Consider the following 26,148-nt stretch of genomic DNA (forward strand, 5'->3'; position numbering starts at 1 on the left):
CTAGTTACGTATTGTATTCATTCGAATTTCGAAGGAAATTCATCTGAATTTTCGAAGGAAATTCATTCGATTTGAAGGAAATTCATCTGAATTTCCGAAGGGAAATTCATTCGATTTCCGAAGGAAATTCATCTGATTCTTCTTTCGAAGGAAATTCATTCGATTCTGAAGGAAATTCATCTTGACTTTCCGAAGGGAAATTCATCACTTCAAGGAAATTCATTCGAATTTCCGAAGGGAAATTCATTCGATTCTTCCGAAGGAAATTCATTCGATTTCTGAAGGAAATTCATTCGAATTTCCGGGGAAATTCATTCGAATTTCTCGAAGGGAAATTCATTCGAATTTCCGAAGGAAATTCTATCTGAATTTCGAGGAAATTCATTCGAATTTCCGAAGGGAAATTCGATTTGAAGGGAAATTCATCTTCGAATTTCCGAAGGAAATTCATTCGATTTCTCGAAGGGAAATCATTCGAATTTCCGAAGGAAATTCATTCGAATTTCCGAAGGAAATTCATTCGAATTTCGAAGGAAATTCATCTGAATTTCCGAAGGGAAATTCATTCGAATTTCCGAAGGAAATTCATTCGAATTTGAAGGAAATTCATCTGATTTCCGAAGGAAATTCATTCGAATCAAATTTTTCGAAAGGATATTCATTAGAATTTCCGAAAAGGTATTCATTCGAATCTACGGCAGGAAATTCATTTGAATCTCTGAAGGGAAATTCCTGAGAATTTGCAAAAAAATCCGGAAAAGCTCCAACGAAAATTCCAAATGGAAATTTTTTTTTGATAGGAAATATTTACGAATTTTCGAAAGGGAAATTCCTTTGAGTTTTCAAAGGGATATAGGGTAGCCCCTTTAATTTTTTTCAAAGAAAATTCGTTCGTTTTTCAAAAGTAATTTTCCGAATTCCAAATGGGGTATTCTGCGTGGTTGCAACAACGGCATTCTGATTTTTTTTAACCTGTTCAAGGAAATCAAAATTTCTTTTTTGCGGAAGTATTCAAATCTTTTAACTCATCGTTTTTCAAAATAATTTGTTCACCCGAAAAGGCTATTTTGTATTCGTCGCGAAAAATGACTCGCGCTAACGGGGGCCAAATTCACTTATTCTCTTTCTACTGGGTTGAAGTAAGACTCATACTAAGCCCATTCGCCATAAATCCGTCACACGGCAAAGTTCATAAATCACAATCAAACGACGCGCACATCACTCCGAATTACATTGCTTCCCCGCACCGAATGCAATAAATTAGCACATTAACTGGACATTAACGGTGGTCACCACCGAGCGCCACACCTTCTCGCATGCCTTGTTTGGCCAAATTACCCTCCATTTCTCTTTCAGAGGTACAAAAGATATCCGAAACGAAAACAAGAGCATTCAACCGACTGTCCAACGAGATATTAAATTAATTAGGGCCGTCGTAAACTTTCGGCAAACTCCACCAACGACCAACGAGAGTAGTGTCTTTAATGGGTCGCGTTTGGTAGAAAAATTAATTCCTGATTAATTATGATAAATACAGGAATTCCGCTGCCGGCCATTGTCTTTTGGGGTCGAAATGTAGAATCAATCCGAAATCCTCCGCCTACCCGAAGGTGGTGAAGAAAAATGCCAGTCTGTCTCGCGTGTTCCCTACTGGCAGGAAAAACCGAATAAAAATCTAAATATTTATAAAGTCTCCTACGCGCGATGGCTGGATACTGTTGCGTCCAGCGAGCAAGCGGCGTGCACAGACATAGTGCCGACGATTTTTTCCATCAGTTCACCTCAGCCAACTATTTATTTATTTACTCTCATCATCCCGTGCTTGGGGAGTGAAGAAATTTCTCCCGGTGCGAGGTTCGGTTCTTACAAGTATCTGTTCTCGAAACAATCGCTTCCCGGGTTTTCAGCTGAGGCTGAACATGTCCCGATCTCGCGTCAGGAAAACGCGGGTCATAAATTTTATTTTAATACATACTTTTCCCTAGACCTGAGTGGTAATAAAGCGAAATAAAAAACAATATAATTGTATAAATAATCATATCTAGTAGTAAGGAGCTTTCCACGCAGGGATAGGGTTGAGGCGTTCTGAGATTGAATGGCGTGCGTGCGGGGGATTCCGGTACACGAGACGTTCCAGAGACGAGTTAAGCGGACTCGAATCGGCTCACACGATAGTCGAAAGTGGTAAACATGACTTAGTTGGGAGGAAGCGGAGCGTGGGGCAGAGGAGCAGCAATAAAACAATGCAATTAAGACAATAAAAACTTGCTTTATTGTTTCGTTTTTATCAAGCTTCTGCATTAATGACTAGCGGCACTCATCAGCATTTGAAAGCTCGGTGACGCTATTTATAAAGCAATTCTTCAGTCTTGCTGCCAAACTTAAACAAACAATGTGTTAAGGGTCTATGGTATGCCGACTACACTAAGAAATAAACCAAAAATATGTTTGGAATTTGGCTATACCGAGTCAAGAACGCACTGATGCTTAATAAAAAATCTGTGACAACTGAACACTAAAGAGTAAAATTAATATTCACTTTACAATCTTATAGTGCAAATTTTATTACTTAATAAAAACAAAACGACCACAAACATGAGATTCCAATACTATGAATTGATTGTTCAAAAACCCTACATACAATGTTGAAGTTCTAAATCCCATACCCTTAATAGAACTCGATCCGACTGCCACTATGAATAAAGAATTCCAATTATATGTATGTCTTCTAATCCGCGGAAATTAATTCGTAAGTTCAGAGAGAGCTGTAAATAAATTAGTTTTATCGTGCTTAATGCGTGCTCATCGCGATGGAAGCGCCCATCTAGCGTGTGACACATCTTGCCGAATCGACTAAATGACACGAAAAACGGTTTCCCTATGGATTTTCATCTCGCAAGTGGCACCATCATTGGAAGCAGATCGTCTCTCGCTTGCTGCTGGCGAGTCAAAGACTTCATTTTTTATAGTAATTTACGGGATTTTCAAGCGGCGCTCGCTTGCTTGCTCGCTAGCTGCTGGATGGAAACGAAGAATACGAACGAGTAGCGAAAAATCCAGCTAATATCAGCACTTTCTCGGGCGCAATCCAGGGCAATAGACGGGTGTTTTATTTTCAGCTGACAAGATTTAACTCGCATCTTTAAAGATATGCTGTGGAAATCTTGGCACAGCACAGTGTTTGTTACTTCAAGCTGGTCCAATCAAGTTATTTAGAACATGACTTGTCTTCCAACTTGTTTCTCATTAGTATTTTACAATGAAACGTTTTATGACAAGCTGCAAAACTTTTTTTTTAGCCTAGATAGGAATGTAGGATATGTAAAATTAAAGTTACCGATAATTGATCACCGGAGTTGCAGAAGATATCACAAAACATCAAATTCATGTATTTGGTGAAATTAAATAATCCCGGATAATGACTACGGCAGTTCAATCGATAGATGCCAAATACTTTTGGCCGAACAAATTAATCAAACCGACAGTGAACGGCATCGATTTCCACCGAGTTCACTCAAATGACGCTATCAGTCGCGGTGGCAGTATACAGGGCGTGGTTGGTACGATTGCACTCCGCTCCCTCACCCGGAGAAATCGATTTTACGAGCACGCGGAAAAGAAAGCCAGCCAAGAGTAGAATTCCGTCCCACACACAGACACACACACACACACATTCTATTTATGCGCAATGGCGAAATTTTACGACAGCAGGAGCAGCATCAGAAGTGGAGAAAATCAGCAGCATACATATCTCCGTTGCTCCAAATCGGTTTTCCTGATGCTGCTTTCCTTGGCAGAGAACCGAAAGCGTCTTCCTCTTCCAGGTCCCCCACAGATAAGTTTTGCTGCGCCCAGAAATTGATCAATTGGATTGCGAGGAAATAATTAGTGAGAAAATGGAAAATTCCTCGAGCATTCCTTCTGGTCCGGGATTAAATTTTCCCCGCACGGAAAAAGACGAATGAGCCCCTTATGGTGCCATTTACGACGGCTGCGTTCGTTTTATGTGCCATTATTGTAGCATTCGGGATGGAGAGCATCCGTCAGAATCCCACGTCTTTGCCGGGACCGAAAAACTGTAGATCTAGAGCCAGTGCCAGTCAGTGGTAAATAGGATGCCGGCATATCGGTGTTGGTGCTGCCACCAACACAGATGGAAACAAGCTCAGAAGAATCACGGTAGAGCATCAGGCGGACGACACCACAGAGCGGAGAAAAGATGTCTAGCTGGTTGTCGTCGTCGTCGTCGTCGCCGGCGGAATCCGATGGGGGAGCAAATATGGATCGGAGTTTTATTGATTGCATTTTATGCGCATGCGATTAAATAAAATTCCACTCACTTCATTCCGGCCATTCCATGGCAACGAAAACGATGACGGCGACAACGATAACGGCGACGTTTGGAAATGACGACAGCAACGTTTTGTTGACTGCTGGCTGCTGATACTGGTTCGACGCAGGGAACGGGCAGGTGTGAAGCAGAGATGCCCCCATTTCCTCCGAGCGTGGATTTCGTTCGGTACAAATAAGCACGCGGGCGGGGGATTTCTGACATTTGAATGATTGATGTAGACCTGATAGAGTTTGAGTTTTAAAAACAATTAATCGCGCTTCCAGTTTCTAGTTTAGCTACAAGAAAATGTTTTTCCACTTTTGATATTTTCCAATATCTACAAAATAACACTATTTTTCTTCTCTGGAAATTCGAATAAATTTCCTCTGGGAATTCGAATAAATTTCCTCTGGAAATTCGAATGAATTTCCTCTGGAAATTCGAATGAATTTCCTCTGGAAATTCGAATGAATTTCCTCTGGAAATTCGAATGAATTTCCTCTGGAAATTCAAATGAATTTCCTCTGAAATTCGAATGAATTTCCTCTGGAAATTGGAATGAATTTCTCTGAAATCCAATGAATTTCCTCTGAAATTCCAATGAATTTCTCTGAAATTCCAATGAATTTCTCTGAAATTCCTCTGGAAATTCAATGAAATTTCCTCTGGAAATTCCAATGAATTTCCTCTGAAATTCCAATGAATTTCCTCTGAAATTCCAATGAATTTCCTCTGAAATTCAATGAATTTCCTCTGAGAATTCAATGAATTTCTCTGGAAATTGAATGGATTTCCTCTGGAAATTGAATGAATTTCCTCTGGAAATTCGGAATGAATTTCCTGGATTTCCTCTGAATTGAATGAATTTTCTCTGGAAATTCGAATGAATTTCCTCTGGAAATTCGAATGAATTTCCTCTGGAAATTCCAATGAATTTCCTCTGGAAATTCCAATGAATTTCCTCTGGAAATTCCAATGAATTTCCTCTGAAAATTCCAATGAATTTCCTCTGGAAATTCCAATGAATTTCCGTTAGAAATTCCAATTAATTTCCGCTAGAAATTCCAATGAATTTCCTCTGGAAATTCCAATGAATTTCCTCTGGAAATTCCAATGAATTTCCTCTGGAAATTCCAATGAATTTCCTCTGGAAATTCCAATGATTCCAATTTCGAATGAATTTCCCCTGGAAATTCGAATGAATTTCCCCTGGAAATTCGAATGAATTTCCCCTGGAAATTCGAATGAATTTCCCCTGGAAATTCGAATGAATTTCCCCTGGAAATGCGAATGAATTTCCCCTGGAAATGCGAATGAATTTCCCCTGGAAATTCGAATGAATTTCCCCGAAATGCGAAATGAATTTCCCTGAAATTGAATGAATTTCCCTGAAATTCGAATGAATTTCCCCTGGAAATTCGAATGAATTTCCGCCTGGAAATTCGAATGAATTTTCGCCTGGAAATTCGAATGAATTTCCGCCTGGAAATTCGAATGAATTTCCGCCTGGAAATTCGAATGAATTTCCGCCTGGAAATTCGAATGAATTTTTGCCTGGAAATTCGAATGAATTTCCGCCTGAAATTGAATGAATTTCCGCCTGAATTCGAATGAATTTCCGCCTGAAATTGAATGAATTTCCGCCTGAAATTGGAATGGATTTCCGCCTGAAATTGAATGAATTTCCGCCTGCAATTCGAAATGAATTTCCGCCTGGAAATTCGAATGAATTTCCGCCTGAAATTCGAATGAATTTCCGCCTGAAATCGAATGAATTTCCGCCTGGAAATTCGAATGAATTTCCGCCTGGAAATTCGAATGAATTTCCGCCTGGAAATTCGAATGAATTTCCGCCTGGAAATTCGAATGAATTTCCGCCTGGAAATTCGAATGAATTTCCGCCTGGAAATTCGAATGAATTTCCCCCTGGAAATTCGAATGAATTTCCCCCCGGAAATTCGAATGAATTTCCCCCTGGAAATTCGAATGAATTTCCCCCCGGAATTTCGAATGAATTTCCCCCTGGAAATTCGAATGAATTTCCGCCTGGAAATTCGAATGAATTTCCCTGAAATTGAATGAATTTCCCTGAAATTGGAATGAATTTCCCCTGAAAATTGAATGAACTTCCCTGAAATTCGAATGAACTTCCTGAAATTGAATGAATTTCCCCTGGAAATTCGAATGAATTTCCCCTGAAAATTCGAATGAACTTCTGAAATTGAATGAATTTCTGAAATTGAATGAATTTCCCCTGGAAATTGGAATGAACTTCCCTGAAATTGAATGAATTTCCCTGAAATTGAATGAATTTCCTCTGAAATTGGAATGAATTTCCTCTGAAATTGAATGAATTTCCTCTGAAATTGAAATGAATTTCCTCTGAATTGAATGAATTTCCTCTGAAATTGAATGAATTTCCCTGAATTGGAATGAATTTCCCTGAAATTGAATGAATTTCCTGGAATTCAGAATGAATTTCCCTGAAATTGAATGAATTTCCTGAAATTCGAAATGAATTTCTGAAATTGAAATGAATTTCCCTGGAAGTCGAATTTGAATTTCCCTGAAATTGAATGAATTTCCCTGAAATTGAATGAATTTCCTGAAATTTGAAATGAATTTCTGAAATTGAATGAATTTCCTGAATTGAAATGAATTTCCTGAAATTGAATGAATTTCCTGAATTGAATGAATTTCCTGAATTCGAATGAATTTCCTGAAATTGGAATGAATTTCCCTGAATTGAAATGAATTTCCTGAATTGAATGAATTTCCCTGAATTGGAATGAATTTCCTGAATTGAAATGAATTTCCCTGAAATTGGAATGAATTTCCCTGAATTGGAAATGAATTTCCTTGAATTGGAAATGAATTTCCTGAAATTGAATGAATTTCCCTGAAATTGAATGAATTTCCCTGAAATTGAATGAATTTCCCTGAATTGAATGAATTTCTGGAAATTGAATGAATATCCTGAAATTGAATGAATTTCCTGAAATTGAATGAATTTCCCTGAATTGAGATGAATTTCCCTGAATTCGAATGAATTTCCTGAATTGAAATGAATTTCTGAATTGGAAATGAATTTCCTGAAATTGAATGAATTTCCCTGAAATTGAATGAATTTCTGAATTCGAATGAATTTCCCTGAAATTAAATGAATTTCTGAAATTGAATGAATTTCTGAAATTGAAATGAATTTCTGAATTCGAATGAATTTCCCTGAATTGGAATGAATTTCCCTGAATTGAAAATGAATTTCCTGAATTGAATGAATTTCCCTGAATTGAAATGAATTTCCTGAAATTGGAAATGAATTTCCCTGAATTGGAATGAATTTCCCTGAAATTGGAATGAATTTCCTGAAATTCGAATGAATTTCCCTGAATTGAATGAATTTCCCTGAATTGAATGAATTTCCTGAAATTGAATGAATTTCCTGAATTGGAATGAATTTCCCTGAAATTCGAATGAATTTCCTGAATTCGAAATGAATTTCCCTGAAATTGGAATGAATTTCCTGAAATTGAATGAATTTCCTGAATTGGAATGAATTTCCTGAATTCGAATGAATTTCCTGAAATTGAAATGAATTTCCCTGAATTGGAAATGAATTTCCTGAAATTGAATGAATTTCCCTGAATTGAATGAATTTCTGAATTCGAATGAATTTCCCTGAAATTGAATGAATTTCTGAAATCGAATGAATTTCCCCTGGAATTGAAATGAATTTCCCTGAAATTGGAATGAATTTCCCTGAAATTGAATGAATTTCCTGAAATTGAAATGAATTTCCTGAATTCGAATGAATTTCCCTGGAAATTGAATGTATTTCCTGGAAATTGAATGAATTTCCCTGGAAATTGAATGAATTTCCCTGAAATTCGAATGAATTTTCCTGAATTGAAATGAATTTCCTGGAATTCGAATGAATTTCCTGAAATTCGAATGAATTTCCCCTGGCAATTCGAATGAATTTCCCCTGGAAATTCGAATGAATTTCCCCTGGAAATTCGAATGAATTTCCCCTGGAAATTCGAATGAATTCCTCTGGAAATTCGAATGAACTTCCTCTAGAAATTGAAATGAAGTTCCTCTGGAAAAACCTACCCAATTAATAATGAAAATTATGACAGCATTTATTAAAAAAAAACTGTTATTGTTATCTTTCAATCACGCTGGTGAAATGGTACAACTATCGTTTTGGCTCCCCTCAACACAGCTTCCGGTTTTCAGTACAAACGAAAATTCATTGAAACAAATGTAAATTCATCCACAACTCAGAAAGCTACGGCCACTTCAAGTTCATTAATTCGATTGAAGAAATTGTTTCGCCAAGGTTCAGCGTCCACGACTTGTCGCGTACATATCAAGCAACCTACCCCGTTTTCGCATAATGCCGCTCGCTGTCGGGCTGCCGGCGATAATCAATTCCATTATTTCTCCTAGTTTACGACTGCATGAGCATTCGCCATACGCAGCAAGTCAAGTTGGCAGCCGACGTAGATCTCATTATCTTGGGCTTGCGGGCTGATCTTCCCCCGTCGTCATGAGGAGCAGCAAAAGATTCATGGTCCGCATCCTCCCGCGACCACGGCGTCGTCGGCTGGATTTGCTGTCGTGCTCTTTTCTTTCGCTTACAGTTACACACTTTATTGGCCAATTAAAGTGCAAAACCTACGCGGGTTCCGAGATTTTTGCCCAGGTTCGAATGGCTCAATTTCCCTCCTGATCACGCACGAGGTTCGAATCGTTGTCAGCCGCGCGCCTACCAGTCGCAAGTGACTCCCCCACCCCCCGTCACTGACTTTTCCACAGTTAGAGATGATTCAACACGAACCAAACTCGCGTGGATCCAAAATGTGGATGACCTTCGACAGCGACGCCACGATCTAAATAAACGAGGCGTGCTTAATGGCCCATTTGATATCATTTGGACCCATTCGCAGAGGTAGTTTTGCTGGAGCGAAATAGACGTGTGGTAGCCGGAATTCGGCAAATTAGTTGCTGTCAACAGCAATCAAAAAAGAAGCGTGCAATAAAAACGATATTCATTCCATTAACCCCCATTATCGAAACTGATTTCGAAGCAATTGGATCGTTCCAAAAATAGGCGATCCACGAAAAACTAAATCGATCAATTGAACCTCATTTCATTGAATGAATAGAGCAACGAGCTTTTATGGGCCGTATTATTTGGTCGTTTAAATGTCAAATCGACGATAAACTTTATTACCAAACAAATCATTATTCCAGTTTTTTATGGGGCTGGGATCGACCGTGTTATTCATTTTTGCCTCGTCGTCCACTGCAAGACGTACCGAAAGGCTACAACTTCACTTCGAAAGCCGTGTTTTAGTTGTAGGCCGGGAGGACCAATCGAGTCAGTTTGAACTGGTTCAATCAACTTCAGGAGGATTTATCTGATTTTCTTTGGACGTTTAAATCGCAATTTGGAAATCGATCTCCATACCTGGCGGTTTGGCATTGGTATCGCGAACCGCGAGCCACTCGCCTCGTAAATCATTTCCCCGCACAGAGTTCTCACACAAAAGCCGACTTAAATTCTAATTCCCCGATCTGTCACGATCTTGGTTGGGAAAATTTATTGTTTTCGCTTTTCTTGTTCACTCCTTTTTGCGGAAAACTCGTAAAACCTCGCTGTCTCGGATATTATTTAAAAGCCATAAAATTATGTTCACTTTTACGAGCAGGGAAAGAACTTTTTCCTCCCTGGAGAGCTGAGAGGAACGCGTGGAAAAGCAGTTTTTTTTTTCGGTTTGACTCATCGTCAAAGGCCGTCTATTGATGGCGACAGCAGAAACAACAACAACAGTGTGCCTCATTGTATGAAAGTTCAGTGCAGTGCAATTTTTATTACCTCTTACGATAAACTCGACAACGAAGCGAGAGAGATTGAGCTGGTCGCCCGTACAGGAACTATGAAAAGTCATGGATTCGCTGGCTTAAATTGGTCGTAAAACGGGATTTATGCGTGGTAGAGTACAGTTAAGGCACTCCTTGACACGATGGTAAAACACTATAAATCAATTGCATCGAAGGCGACCCACGACTGGGGCAGAGTGTCAGCTTTTGCCACACTGCTAAGTCGGATAAAGTGCTTAAGCAGGATGAAAAGGATTTTCTTATTCCACCACGTTAAAGAGGAACTTTACAGAAACAAAAGTTTGTGCGTTAGGGCCGAAAACTAAAGACATTCCATATTCTAGTCACATCCCGGGGGCCATTTGTTGATGCCCTCTAGGGAAATATCTTTTCAGAATTCGAAATAAGCGTTTGCCAATATTGAATACCAGTATCCGAATCAGCCATCCATCCGGCGACGAAGATTGGGATGAGGCACACTGGTCTGGGGAAAATTGCCTTCCGTGTGCATTTATCGAGAGGAAATTCTCGCTGACGACGGTCGTAAAGGGAAAGCCATCACGAGCACACTTTTTCCCTCCCCCAGAAGTTGTCGCCTTTGTTGAGCCCGTCTCGGGCGGCCGGGGTTCTCTCGCTGTTATAAATTGCAGAGTATTTTTGATTAAAACTCAGCAATGCTGCCTCCAGCACATTTCGGAAACGGCGCGCATCGGGCCTTTGTCACGAGTAGGTGGGCGAAAGAAAAATTGGGTGTCAGGTGTAGCATTTTCCCCCTATTTCATTCCGATACCCAACCCAGAACATTGCCGTTTCGGTTCATTGTCAGCTGAACGCTGTTAACCTCGATCATTTCGATTCAGTCACCTATGGAAGAAGAACAAAAAAACGAACCATTTCTTTTCGAATAATATCCCAATAAATCTATCTACGCGGTACGCGGCTTGCATTGTAGCAGCAGATCCCACCATTTTTTTTCGAAAAAATTCTTTCCCAGTTCATTTCTCAAAAGAAAAACCTGTTGTAATCTAGAATCCTCAATAAATTTATAACTTTCTGCGCTCCATATCTCAAACACAAAAAAAACACAGACAAAGGGATTCTGACTCACAACTGTTACTTTTTCACGGTGCGGCTGTTTTGAGTGGGCAAGCCGCGCTAGGAAAAACGAAATGGAATCGCTCTCACATATGGTGGAGAATGAAAACAGGAATACAACAGAAAGAGATGAAAAAAAAATCAATAAATTCACCGGCGAACATCGAAAACTTTCTTTCCAAGGGTCTCCTCCCAAGTTCTTATCTGGCACAAATCACGGCCAATCAAAATAGGTTCGACAAAGCCAACATTTTCTCTCTGTCTCCTGGCGGACCCTCGTTGGACAACAAAGAAGAAAGATGCATTTCTCCGCATCTCCCGTGAATAGAATCCGATCTCCGATCAATAGGCCGGTATTTATGGCATTTGACCGTTCCTGTCCGCCGCCTGTCAAGATCACTTTCCAGGCATTAGATCGCCTTTGCTCAGTCTAGGCCTAGGTGACGATCATCTTCCATATTTAATCGTTTGTTTTCATCCTTGCTGCGCTGCTTTTTCGCTCAGTCGGTGCCAGAATTACGAAAATTTACGACTTCGATTATTCCGTTTGACACTTTTCTCTCCCACGGAGGGGAAAGCCACTAGTAGTAGGGCCTTCGCGGGTACGCAAGTTCTGCGACGATATTACGAGTGTGGTTAGGTAATGCGATACTTATCACTTCGGTTAACGATCTTATGGTTGGTGATTATGAGCCTTTACCATATTTTCAATGTATGAATTGATTATGATATTTTGGTTTGGTTTGAGATCAATAAAAGAAAATAACTGCCATTGAAAACTGCACGAGCTGAAAAATGTGAACAATTATATTGCAATCATTGTTTTTACAAGCGATTCCACATTGCTCATGTGCCAAGGTCAACTGTACCCATAGAGTCAAGAATCTTTCTCACGAAAAACAATCCTGACCGTCGATTTACTCTCACTGATGAGTTTATTAATTTTGTTAAATTTATTTTGAAGAATGAAATCAATAAATTGACTAGTTGATTTACTATTTATCTGAAAACATTTCAAATAAAATCGAAATTTTGGAACGAGAGATGAGTGCAAGTCTACTTGATGAAAGATTGAAAATTTGACAGGTCAATAATTTATCGCTTTATGGCATATAATTTATAATTTATGGCATCTTGGATTCTTCCTGTTACCAGGTAATGACATATTCCGTACGTTTCCGCTGGATTCGACTCAATGGAGATCAAAATTAAATTATCTGTACTCATTCTCCGGGCTCAAAATTCACCAAGGACTTAAACCAGATATCCCCTTGAGCCTTTCTTTGATACAACCCGACTTCCAGCGATATCCCTATGCAACAAAGTCATAAAACAAGCTTAATCTACCGCAATTACACGATCGTTGTCGCTTTCCGTCGTCTAGAGCTCGCTGATATAGAAATTAATTCCCATGCATGGCAATGGGAATCCTGCATGAGCACGTTGGCTGACTACCTCAAAGCGGTGTAGCGGGTTCTCCCGCCGCCTGGATAATCCAACCATCGTCGGAGCTCAGGGGGCCTTAATTTATTCCACACGCGGTCGAATGCGAGTGCCTTCGTGCAGCCAAAGGAAACAGCCAAACAAACTGCTCCGATGCGTCGGAATGAAACTTAATGAAATTGAAATTTTTCTCAAGCCATTCTGGTTTTTCTTCCCGCAGTCTAGGCGTGTACGGAGCTCCTCCGAAAGGACGTGACTTAAAAGTAAATAACGACAGTCACTGAACTCGCGCACTCACGCAACGCCAGCCAGAAGACGGTGGAGTGTACAAAACCGCGCGGGATCATAACTCATGTCAAGAGTCCAGAAAGTTGAAACATATCCTCTCCTGCATTCAAATGCAGCCGTAACTGCACTGTCTGCAGGGCCAACCGGAGAACAAGCCAGGGCTAGTGCTTGGAGCCGGAACCTGGGCCGGTGAGATTGCATCTTCCTTGCCGCGCGCACAAAGTCGTAAAATAGAAGACGCGACACAATCGCTCTCCGCAAAGGTGTCTCACGGCTCAAGATCCGCACGCTGTGGTTTCCGAGAAGCGAACGAAAAAAAAAACAGTCGAATCCAGTTCTTCCATTTCATTTGGAATTCAAATATTCTGAACCAACACAAAGGCTACGAGTTTGCGGCTGGATGCTGCAGCGTCAGATTCTCCCCATCACAATCAGCATAAATTTCCCTCATCCGAGGACCATCGTATCTCACAACGCAACGGACGGAATTCAGTGGGCTATGCTCGATTCCAAGGAGGCACCATATGTTGGCCTTTTGTCTGAATAAAGAGAGCACTTTTTTCCATTCGTTCCATTATCGAATTAAGAGCATGGCCTTTTCCCTCTTGGTCTTCTTCTTGTTTCGGACGGCAGCAGCCATAGTTCCTCTTACTCGGCAGCATAAATCAGTGCATATGTCAAAGCAAGGGGGAAAAACGTTACAATGTTGGTGTGCGAAACGAGTTTTTCCTCCTCTTCTGAGCGGAATAATCAACCGGTCGGGCGGTTTGGTCGAACAGTCGCTACCTGAATGGATTCCACGCAGAGATCGAGTTGGCGGCCATGAACGGACGAAGCCTTTCCACCGAGACTGCTGCCTCCCTGCATAACCGCACGCAAAACGCAAAGGCAAAGGCGAAGCGGTAAATTGACTTTTGTTTAATCATGTATCCCTCTTGACGTGAATTTATAGCACCGACGACTGTGTATGCTGCTCTTTTTTTCGATTCTGTACCCTGGCGGCTGGTCAGCGGCAGTATCTCTCTTGTCGGGTTGACCGCCATCATACGTGTTACAGCCCTGAATTTACTTCGCCACATTGATCATGACGCCGCGCCGGTGGAAAGCGGACTCGGTTCCCGAAACAATCTCGATGGGGTTTCTCGGCAAAGACTACACTGGAGGACATGAGGGAGTGGTTGGTAGAAATAAAATCGACTTACCTGCAAAATCTCCGCACACTACTCGATCGAAGGGATTACTCATCCAATCTGTAAAGTGAAACGATTCAATCGATTAATAATTTGATACTAGTAAGTAGAACTGCATGCATTTTCCATCAATCGTTCTTTATAAGCTATTGGCTAAGTAACTGATAAGCATTTTTGCGATCTAAAGGGTGATTTGTGCTTTGCTGCATATTTGTTGATTTGTAGTTTAATAATATACCGATGGTTTTATTTTGAAGAAAAAAGGCTAGATTCGAGTAGGTGATTTAGAAAATTGTTATCGCATTTCCCGTTGAATATAAACCCAGTAATAACACAATATGGGTAAAGAGAGAAACAGTGCCTTCAATATTGGACTCAAATTCCCGCTACACCAAAATTCATTTTCAGCTGTTTGAATGCACTCCAACTTTGTCACTCAAACAGGATGTACTCTCTATTCAGAGAAGTTCAATTATCAACCCAAAAGTATTCGCAGCAGCTGTGGCAAGGAAGGTGACTTTAGCCCTTGAATTTGAATAAATCTAGAAAGTTTCTGAAATGATAATTTTCGACCAATTACTAACCGGTTCTTGCTAATTGGCTTTGGTTTTCGGGTTCTACTTCAAAAGTGTTGCCGTATCGCGGTTAGTAAAAACTTTATTGGGTGTTGTCACAAAATGTCATTTTAAGAATTAGTGTTCAACGTCGTCATTTATATTCACTGTGTTGCGAACATATCTAACCGACATAAAAAAATCAAATATCCATATCCGCCATCTTCTCTAAATCACAGTTTTGAAATAAAAATAATGAAATTATGAACACGAAAGAACTTTGGTACATCTCATTCAAATATTTCCATAAGCATCAGCGTGCTTTAATAAAGAGGGACATCCCCTATTTAGAACAAATGCGTGTTGAAAAAGAATGAATAATGTCCCATTTCGTTGAATTCCAGGACAAGCTCGTGCTATAGATAAATTCTGAATTTATGATTGTATAACATGTCACCGAAATTAATTCACAAAATTTCCACATCAAACATTCGCAGTGAATAACATTCGGTGGAGTGCGAATTCTCGTGGCAGCAAAATGAAATTTTCTAGCAATTAACAATTCAAAATCTGAATATTGTTTGTCACAAAAATTATGAAAAAAAATCCACTGAAAATCTGTTAAAAACAATATAAGAAATATAAAAATTTCCACCAAAAAAAAAATAGAAAAAACAATTCAATCAAAAACAAAATAAAAAAGTGTGAACGTTTGACGCTCTTTGGATAAAGTTTTTTGCCATTTTATATATTTAATGAATATTTTTTATTTTATTATTGTTGAAGAAAAAAAAACTTATACAATTTGCAAAGATTGGTTTTTATTTTGCAAAACGCAGCACAATAGGCATGCATTGATTAACCGAAGTTTACCTTTCACCGGGCGCTCAGAAAACCGACCGGATCGAGTGCAATGTGCATGTGCATCTCATTTGGAGAATTAAACTTAAATGTGACAGTTCGCAAATCACCCGGTAATAATAATGGCTAGTGCTACCCAACAATTCCAATAAGACATCGAAGAAAAATGATTCGATATATGTCAAAAATATTCTTACTCTACAAGCAGGGTTATTCGATAATTATTGAAATGTCAGTTTTAAAATTAATTTCAGTTTAATTTTCCAAATGAGACAGACCCTAATTGTAATTAAGTACAAAGTACAATACTGTAATTGATCCTAACAAAATTCCGAGGGGAAAAAATATCTTAGTCGCCGGTGGTACTATCCCACAAATCAGTAGCCGGCAAGGACTGAAGACACTCCGCTGATCGTCGAACGAAACGCGTCGAGTGATGAAAGCCAGATGAAAGGCTCTCCGTGCTTCACACAAGTGCTTGTACAAAGAAAAACATTATTAGTATTGTACAAAGAGAAACATTATGAATGCAGGTTAGTCAGTCAAAAGGCCAAGAGGAAACAATAAGAGGACTTCGTCAACCCGGCTCTATCCGCCGCTGAACTGTGGGGAAAGGTGAATGCACTCAGTGCAAATTGCAGAGCTTCCTCATTCATCTCGTCGCTCAAGATCGTCTGCATGTCCAGGGTCGTCAAGTGGTTGGTGAATCACCGGTTACCAACCAGCTTACCAATCGAGAAAAACTCGAAACATATGGCAAGTTCAAGTTTTAGCACTAAGCGACCCACGCAGGCTATGGTACGGGCACCTACTTCGCTGACGTAGGAGACGCCCTACAGGACACCTTCGAGGAGGGCAGATACGTGGACCTACTACCTACATATTGGCGTTTCTCAAGGGTCTATCCTAAGCAGTTACGCTTTTACTCATCGCCATGAACGGCGTGTTTCGCTTCCTGCTACCAGTGTTGGTAAAAACTCAAATTCTCAAATCTCATCCACGATTTAAATCAAGCGCGAGGCAAACCTCACCTGACTCATGGCCCAGAGAATTATCTAAGATTCGACTCGCGACTTGCATCATTGCGTGATTTTTGTGTGTCCTTTTCGTTACATTTTATCGGAATAACTTTCTTTGCTTAAAACAATGAATGACAAATCCATACGTAAACATATAATACGCTTCAATTGGGATTGACACTTTTTGGAGCGAAATCATTTTTCGGCGAAACGATGCGATTCTGCGTGGAAAACTCATGCGCGATGTTCTCCATGTAGAATCGCAAGCGAGTCAGCTCGTGCATGAGGCTTCGGTGAGTGAGATTTGAGCATGATCCTATCAACACTGCCTGCTACCCAACATTTTTAAATACGCCGATGACAATGTGATGGAAGTTGTCGATGACACTCCGTTAGTTTCGTCCTCTTCTGGGCTACCTCAGTGGGATTTTCCATGACCGCCAGCAAGTGCGTTCGTGAGCACGTATGCTGAGGAAAACATTAGCTTTCTGGTCCCATGCATAACCGTAAAGTAGTTAAGGTACTTGGAGTCTCGTCAGAGGTCTCCCCGTCCACCCGCATTTCCGGGGAGTTAAGGTCAGCTGTAAAACTAGAGTTAATTTAGACCTAACCTTGTTCGAATCACCCGGACCAATAACTGAGCGCTCCGGCTACAGATTGGTCAGGCTATCATCGATAGTGGCCTACTCTGAGGTACGGAGCTCGCCTGTTTATCCCACCGTAACCTCATCGATACTCTTTCGCCGACCTCCAATCGTTATATTAGAGCAGTTGTTGGATCACTACCAACTAAGTCTACCATCTCTTTCACCGTAACTACGTCTGGTGGTCATAGGAACCCTCTCCTTGTCCAAGGGATAAGAATTCTACGCACGATGGCTGGCTCCTGTCCAGCCTCAATATACAGCTCCACGGCTGGACATTTTCGCAGAAGCGATAACTCAGAGGTGCTCAAAAGATCAGTGGCCGAACTTTTATATGAAGAGTAAAAAAACCTTAATAAAAGTTCTACTGATTGGCTGGTTTTGGACCTTGAAGTCAGGATCGGGGTCACAGCCTCTCGGCCATTGTCAGCATTTTTCTCCGCTGAGGCCGTTCCAATTTTCATTTATCTTCATTGTCACTATGTATCCATCGAGAAAACTGGCGATCTGCCTTAGCACCCCTGAACTCAAAGCAACCTTACCAACAAGCACCCGAACACGACGATTTCCTGGATCCTAGTCGTGCGAAAAATGGATATCAAGGTCAGCGGGATAAAAAGGAATTGTGAAACATCGTACTTGAGAACATCCAACAACACGCAACTCCGAAAAGTAAAAGGCACCACCTGTAATTAGATCGGCTTTCCTAATTTGAGGGATCGACAGGCCATCTTTCAGTCTTCTACAACTTGGAGGAAAAGAGTAAGGAAGGTAGGGCAGTATCTTCCGAATACCCTGTGAAGTCTTCGATGTTCCTAACTCGGTAGTGTCCCAATTACCATACCACTAGGGATGCGTATGGGGGACACACAAGCTTTTGTTGGCTTTTATTCATGACTATTGTAATTTCAAAAACCTTGTTTACGGAAGGTCTCTGGGTTGGCCCTGAGGGTAGCTTCTTTGACCTCCTGACCTTGACATTTGGCTGAGAATCCTTCAGTACCACAATTTTATTTATGCATTTATTTGAACACCGTCTTCAATTTATAGATGGCACAGACTGATTGTTTGACTTAATTCTATTTTTAAAAACTAATTTACTGACATTGAAGTCGAGAAAACAACATACTTCATTACATATTCTACAGCGGTTCTCAACCTTTTTCTTCAGAGGTACCCCTTCGTGTTTTTGTATTTATTGAGGTACCCCCTATTTTAATAAGCGTAACTCGTAAGATTATCTTGAAAGAGTGCTTTCGAACCTTTTGAGCACCTTGAAATGACATTTCTGAACCTTTTGAAAGAAGGCTTCCAAGTCTCTTGAAAGAATAATCCCGAGTCCCTCAAAAGGGAGTTTCCGAGGCTTTCAAAACGAGGCTTACAAGCCACATGAAAAGGGTCTTTCGAGCTTCTTGAAAGGAGGCTTTGAGGATCTTTAAATGACGTTGCTGAGCCATTTGAATGTAGACTTCTTGAAAAAGAATTCCTAGCCACTCGAAAGGAAAATTCCCAGCCACTTGAAAGGGGGCTTCAGACCTCTTGAAAGTGGGCTTCCGACCCTTTTGAAAAGAGGCTTCCGAGCCACTCTTGAAATGACTTTTCTGAGCCTTAAGCTTCTCGAAGAAAGAATTCTGAGCCCCTCCAAAGGAAATTTTCGAGCCTTCCGAAATTGAGCTCGAGGGCTTCCGAGCCTCTTGAAAGTGAGCTTATGAGCTTCTTGAAAGGGAGCTTCCGACCCTTTCAAAAAGAGGCTACCGAACCACTTGAAAGGGGGCTGGCTGAAAGAAGAATTTCGAGCCCCTTCGAAAGATGGTTTCCGAGCCTGATGAAAGGGGTCTCTCGAACCTCTTGAAACCATCTTAAAATGACTTTGGTTAGCATTTGAAAATAGACTTCCGAGCTTCTTGAACAAAGAGTTCTGAGCCCCTCGATTGGGTTTACAAGCCACTTGAAAGTGGGTTTCCGAGCCTCTTGAAGGAAGCTTTCGGGTCTTCTGAAAGAGGGCTTCTTGGAATACATTTTTTTTACAATTATCAAAGCTTTGCCAAAAAATTTTTTATTGGAATTGCAACATCTTCGCCATTATGCATTTTCGTCCAAGGTACCCCCTGGGGTTATCGAAGATACCCCCTGGGGTACATGTACCCCAGGTTGAGAACCGCATCTACAGCATAAATATAATAAATTATTTTGGCCGTAATGGGCGCGGATCCATAGCAGTTGGCGATTTCTGAGTTGACGAGACGGTGCATGAAATCGAACATTCTCCAAAATGTAACTACAGTCAATGTTGCACGTTATGACGTCGAAAATAAACATCCTTTGAAGCATCACTCTACGGGCTGCCAGTGGTTGCAAGTCAATCAAAGCACAACAGTAAGCGGCGCAAGGCGTAGTTGATGAAGCGTTTCTGTATTCTCTCGATGCGGTAGACGTGAACGGAATGATACGGAGCCCAGATTTGTACTCGAAATACAAAGTAATAAACAATACACCGATTAAAGAGCATGGACACCATCGTGTGTGTTATGCCGTGAGAATCCCAGCATAGCGTTTGCCTTAGCCATGATAACTGAGACATGTTCAGTGAAACGAAGCTTGCTGTCGAGAACGATTCCAAGGTCGATGTAACTTTCTGAAGCGCTGTGTGAATGATGAATGAGTGATTTTATGGCAGGCGAAGCCTTCGTGTCATTTGTAGTAGATTGCAAAAAAGTTTGGATATTTTCTCCACTTACTTGCAAAAATGGAAAATTTTCCCAAATGCTTCCAAAACTCAGCTTATAATTTTCCCACATAAGCCGAGAGCTTCTTATTTGAAACCTTCTAGCAGACATATTGTCACTATGAATGGGGTTCCAATGAATTGGTCTAGCGAAGCTAAATATTTGAGACTTCTGCTAGATCAAAAATTAACTTTTAAAAATCATATTGAAGGCCTTCAAGCCAAATGTAACAAATATATTAAGTGTCTATATCCACTTATAAACAGAAAATCAAAACTTTGTCTTAAGAACAAACTTTTGATTTACAAACAAATTTTTAGACCTGCCATGTTGTATGCTGTGCCAATATGGACTAGTTGCTGCAATACCAGAAAGAAGGCACTTCAGAGGATTCAAAATAAAATTCTGAAAATGATTCTGAAGTTGCCTCCGTGGTATAGTACCAATGAACTTCATAGAATTTCTAATATTGAGACATTGCAACAAATGTCCAACAAAATAATTTCCAATTTTAGACAAAAATCGTTGCAATCTTCTATTGCAACGATTAACTCCTTGTACCATTAGTATAAAATAGGTTAAGTTTAGTTTAAGTTGAAAACATTGTAATTCCTACATGGTTCAATTCAACCAGAGGAAAAAAATTCTAACTGCCAGAGGCAATTGAAATGTATAATAATAACTAAAAATATGACATAGCAAAAAAGGATGATAGTGTTCAGAAAACACGGAACACCTAGTCTAAGAGATGAATACCTGTATTAGATATTTAGCAAATAAAATTAGTTTAAAAAAAAGTGATTTTATGGAACAGTAAATTTTCAGATCCTCCGCAAAAAGCAGTTTTCCGGAGTCCAGTTTATTACACAGAAAAAATAAAGATGAGCGGACCTAGATGACTGCCCTGCGGTACTCCAGAGGGAATGTCATAGGCATCGGACTTGGCGCCATGTACTTTGACGAAAGCCTTGCGAGAGGATAAGTACGATTTTAACCACCGAATGATCCAGGTAGGTAAGCCCAGTCGGTCAAGTTTTTCAATCGCTAGTGCATGAGGCACCTTGTCAAACGCTTTTGAAAAGTCGAAATAAATAGCATCGACCTGGCTACGGTTCTTCAATTCGCTTAGAACTGTGTGCGTAAACACCATTAGGTTGGATGTCGTCGAGCGCTTTTTCATGAACCCATGTTGATGTTCGGAAATGATGGACTGTACTGCTGGGTATAACACGCCATGCAAAAGACTTTCAAAAACTTTACCGAAACAGTTCAAGAAGGATATCGGACCGTAGTTCTCAACGCTATGTATGTTGCCAGATTTGTACACGGAAACGATTGAAGCAAGCTACCGGGAAAACACAATCGCTTATAGATCGATTGAAAGTTGAAGCAACGGGCAACGCCAGTGATGAAGCACATTGTTTGATGAAGATGGGCGGTAAGCGATCGCGTCTCGGTCCTTTTGATTTGTCGACCGAGATGAGAGCGTCGAAAATATCCGCATTGCTGAAAGTGACTTGAGGATGCCGGACAGAATATGGCAAGTCAAAAACCGACATTCCTAGTCAAAGCTCACAAAAAAAAAACAAGTTTTCTGTGACATTTTCCCCAAGCCTGCATGTCTCTTCTCATTTTACAATTCTCATTTCACAGTTTTTATTTCACTACACTCGCAGTGAGAAGTAACAAGTGAGTAACATTTTTCATTTCTCATTCCATGCCTCATTTTTCCTACTCCCTACTTCTTACAGTAAAAAATAACAAGAGAAAAGTTAAAAGTCAGATGTTTCAATTTTAGCTCCTCATTCCGCTCTTCTCGCTTCTCATTCATTACTACTACTAGTGAAAAGTTAGAAATAGGATTGGGAATGATTTTGAAATACAAAATGTGAAGCAAGAAATGATAAATAAGAAGTGAGAAATGAGTAACAATAAGTGAAAATTCTCACTTCTCCTTGTGAGACGTGAAACGTCTTACTTCTGGTTTCTTATTTCTTACTTGTTACTTTACACTCGATCACTGTTAAAAGTGAGAGAAGAGAAGTTAAAAGTTAGAGGTAATTCGTGAAAAGCGGGTTTGAGAGATGAAAAGTAAAAAGTGAAAAAAAGGATTGAGAAGTGAGAAGCGAAAAGCGAAAAGTGAGAAGTCAAAAGTAAGAAATGAGAAATAATTTGGCTAAATGTACAATCATAGAAGTTTCTATCACCATTACAAAGTACACAACACTTTGAACAGTTTCAATTAAGATATATTTTCTGTGACTTCTGCAAAATTTGTTTTGAAAAGGTTTATCTGGTCTGGACCTAAACTAGCTGGCTATTTTATGACCAAACAACATGTTCGGCTTAAACAGAAGTGGCCAATTTTGTCAAACAACATGTTTGGTCGATTATTTGTTCGGCCAAACAATATTTTCGGCCATATGACTCGTTTAGCAAACGACATTTACAGCCATATGACCGGTTTAACCAAATTGTACTTTCGGCCGTATTCATTTATGGCTCGTTCTACCAAACGACTATTTCGGACAAATGACCTGTTCGGCTAAACGACATTTTCGACTAAACGATCAGTTCGACTGAATGACATTTCGGACGTATGTCCCGTTTTGTTAAATTACATTTTAACATCTGCAATAACAACTGCGACCGTACACCCTTTCGGCTGAACCATAGTGTTCGGCCTTACGGTATTTTCGGCCGTTTTTAGTTTTCGGTCTAATATGTAACTGTTTCGACCAAACGTTCAATTCAGCCAAATGGATTTCAGCTAGGCGAATTTTCATCTCAGTTTGTTATTTGGGATTGGAATTCTGACCCTTCCCTATCCAAAATATCTGTCGAACATTCTCATAATTAAAATTTTACCAATTTCCAGAGGATTTTTTTCTAATATAAAAAAAAAGTTCCAGGTTTCCGACAGAAATTGTTTATTATTTACAGAGGAAACAATGCCAAATTTTCAGATGAAATATTCTTGAGTCTCCAGAGCGAGTTTTTTTAACTTAGTAAATCTTACTTTAACTAAGTAAATCTTACTATTTTTCTTAAGGTAATTGTTTTAATTTTCACAACAAAAATCTGTATTTAAGAAAACATGCTCTTAAATTTTGAAAGGAAATGCTTCTAAATTCCTAAGAAAAAATCTAAATTTCCAACAGAAACTTAAATTCAGAAAAATTTCGCTGATGTTCCGGAACAATTCGCTTGGAAATTTTGAAGCATGTTCCTTGAAAATTCTGAATATTTTTTTTTAATGGAGCGATCTTCCAATTCAGACGACAGCTCGTTTTAAAATTTTATTCAACATGTTTTAGTCTCTGGCTCATCATTGATAAAATAAGGGCACAATTTCTATTTTATACGATGCATAAATAACATAAACTACTGTGAAACCATTCTTGAACGAGCTTACAAGAGCTACAAGTCTTCTTCTTCTTCTTATTGGCATTACATCCCTACACTGGAACAGAGCCGCCTCGCAGCTTAGTGTTCATTAAGCACTTCCACAGTTATTAACTGCGAGGTTTCTAAGCCAAGTTACCATTTTTGCATTCGTATATCATGAGGCTAACACGATGATTCTTTTATGCCCAGGGAAGTCGAGACAATTTCCAATCCGAAAATTGTCTAGACCGGCACCGGGAATCGAACCCAGCCACCCTCAGCATGGTATTGCTTTGTAGCCGCGCGTCTTACCGCACGGCTAAGGAGGGCCCCAATACATGTATTCAAATAAAATTCAGTAAAACATGAATTTCGGCGAAGTTCGACATGATTCAACTAAATACTTCAAAATGATTTTTATTTTCAGTGGTAAAGCCGGTTCAGCCAATCGTCAGGAACGTTTTGATCATTAATTTACGTTCTATCGTTATGGTTTTGAAACAAACGTGATGAAACAAAGCCAGATTTAGCCGACTGGGGGCTCGGACCGACAATTTGTGAGGGTTCTGAATGTATACTCAAATAAGATGACGAATAAATCTGGTTGGTTTTGGTTCATGAGATTTTGCGGGTAAGTGAAAAACTCCCTTCCTTGAAATTTCGGCCATCAGACAAGGACAAAAATAATTTTATCATTGAACTGAAACGATATCCAGCTAGTTTACGCAAATTTCAAGCGCCATGATACTAATTACGCAATAAACCTTCAAAACTCAACTCTTCACTCATGGCCATTCATCATCAAACCTTGAACGAACGTTTCCTTCACCCGGAAACCGATTCTCAAGAAACTCGTCGAGACAAAAACCCTTTCCATCACGCTTTCCAGCTTTCTCCTGCCTGGTGGGCCAAGGTCGACCTCGTGTTTTCTGAGATTAGACACCAGTTAGAAGCAACTATCGCAAAAAAAAAACAGAAAATGTGCAAAACGATGCGAACACAAAATAGAAAGCGCCCAGCCAGCAGGCACCGCACCGGTTCCAATGCAATGCGGAAAGGCTTGAAGACGCACAAATCACAAATCATCCGGACGCCCTGGTCTGCTGGGCTGGCCAGCGCGCTTGCTAACCCTTCGACGGGGTGCCAGCTGTGTGTGAGCTTCGCCCAAAACCCGAGTAACGTTGCGTAACTAACCTACCGGGACCGGTGAACAACGGTGAGCGCAAAATAAGGTGCAAAAACAGAACCTTTTCTTCCCGATTGCCACCCGGCCCAGCGGGTTCCTCCGTACCGCTATAGGAGAAATCGATATTTGTTGTCAGTTGTTTGGATGAATTTTGACAAACGGCTAAGCAATTGACGTGCGAATAAGAAGATTTCGAAAGTTCAAACCCTCGCCCGGAATCGTTTCACTCAAATCAACTGATGCCGAAGTACAGTTAACTGTACGGAAAGACGCAAGCAAAAAACCAAAATTTTAAGACACTGACTGTGCCTCCGAGTCGTTGGTCCTGATTGAAATGACTTGAATTTTACTGCCTTCGTGGGTTCCCCTCGAGAATCTTGCATTTGACCGCATCACGCTGCTGGCTGCCCCGAACGACACCGACCGGGGCGAACGAAAATTCAAATTGAAATCGAACTTATTTCTTTCGTTGATCGTTATTGCAATGATTAAAACGATTGCCAATGACGATAATGGGAGCCGGAAAAGGCATGGGGTATGAGCCAAAGCCGATGCCGAAGCCAGTCGTCGATTGCCTTAATCCACTTAAGTGCGTAAGAGAAGTGGTTTCGAGCGTGGATCTTAAGCTGGAATTTTAATTCGACCGGTTCGACCCCAAGCGCAACGAGCAAGTACCTATCGGAGATTCCCTTCTTTGGTCGGCCGTGCGATCGCTGGCTGATGAGTTTCTTCATGGCCGGTAATGGGAAGGATGAGAGATACATAAATCATTGGCAGCCAATTCCCGCCGTGCAGGCGGAGTGAGTGGAAATGTAGAGCAGAGAAAGAGATGGCAAGGGTCATTCAAAATGGCCTCTCGGCGCTTATTGGCTTCTTTACACCGTTCGTTTTGTGCTGCCTGTGACCAATGGCCAGTGCCGTATGCAAATAAATCACCATACCCGGCACCAGTGGACAGGCAAATCGTGAAGGTGAGAATTGGGTGTTACCGAGTGAAGCGAATAATTCCAGTTATGCAAATCGTAAAATCTGTGGAATTTAGATGCGGTAACACGCGGAGCACAAAAAAATGGACTATATAAGGATTCCACAATCACAAAACATAGTCTGATATGTGATCTTTCTATTGATCATTAATGAGAAACACGATTGAAAATAAGACATAATATTACTATTAGTGATTAAACATTCCTACTCACATTTCAGTCTTTAAAAAGTTCACACCCATCCGTGACACGTCCGTTATGAAAACTGACATCAGAAATAGCATACCTTATTTTGCAAACACAGAAAACGTACTTCTTAAGATGGCAAGCCATTCCGATAGATGCTCGATGGAGAAAGTTATGATTTGAAACACGACCCATTTGAAAGCATTACAAACCATCGCGTCGCCATTCGTTGGCTCGTTCGCTCGTTCGCTTCAACCAGCTCAGAACGTGTAGATGCAAATGTTTATGAACCAGTGAGGTAATTTAGCAATTGTTACATCATTCAGGCGCGCAAGATTTTATACAAACATCCTACACTTGA

The 26,148-nt window shown here is 40.4% G+C and overlaps 1 protein-coding gene across 7 annotated transcripts in view; it reads right to left on the minus strand.

Moving 5' to 3' along the window:
• The window catches only part of LOC134219546 (homeobox protein abdominal-A homolog), a 93,105-nt gene that overhangs the window by 39,251 nt on the left and 27,706 nt on the right, over positions 1–26,148 (minus strand). For all 7 annotated transcript variants that reach the window (XR_009981607.1, XR_009981609.1, XM_062698312.1 and 4 more), the window contains one exon: positions 14,251–14,298. Coding sequence is in view for 5 of the 7 variants with exons in the window: in XM_062698312.1 (XP_062554296.1) it covers positions 14,251–14,298 (48 nt within the window). In the remaining 2 variants the exon portion in view is untranslated. The remainder of the gene's footprint in view (positions 1–14,250; positions 14,299–26,148) is intronic.

This window comes from Armigeres subalbatus, chromosome 1, assembly GCF_024139115.2.
Source record: "Armigeres subalbatus isolate Guangzhou_Male chromosome 1, GZ_Asu_2, whole genome shotgun sequence".
Taxonomy (NCBI): domain Eukaryota; kingdom Metazoa; phylum Arthropoda; class Insecta; order Diptera; family Culicidae; genus Armigeres; species Armigeres subalbatus.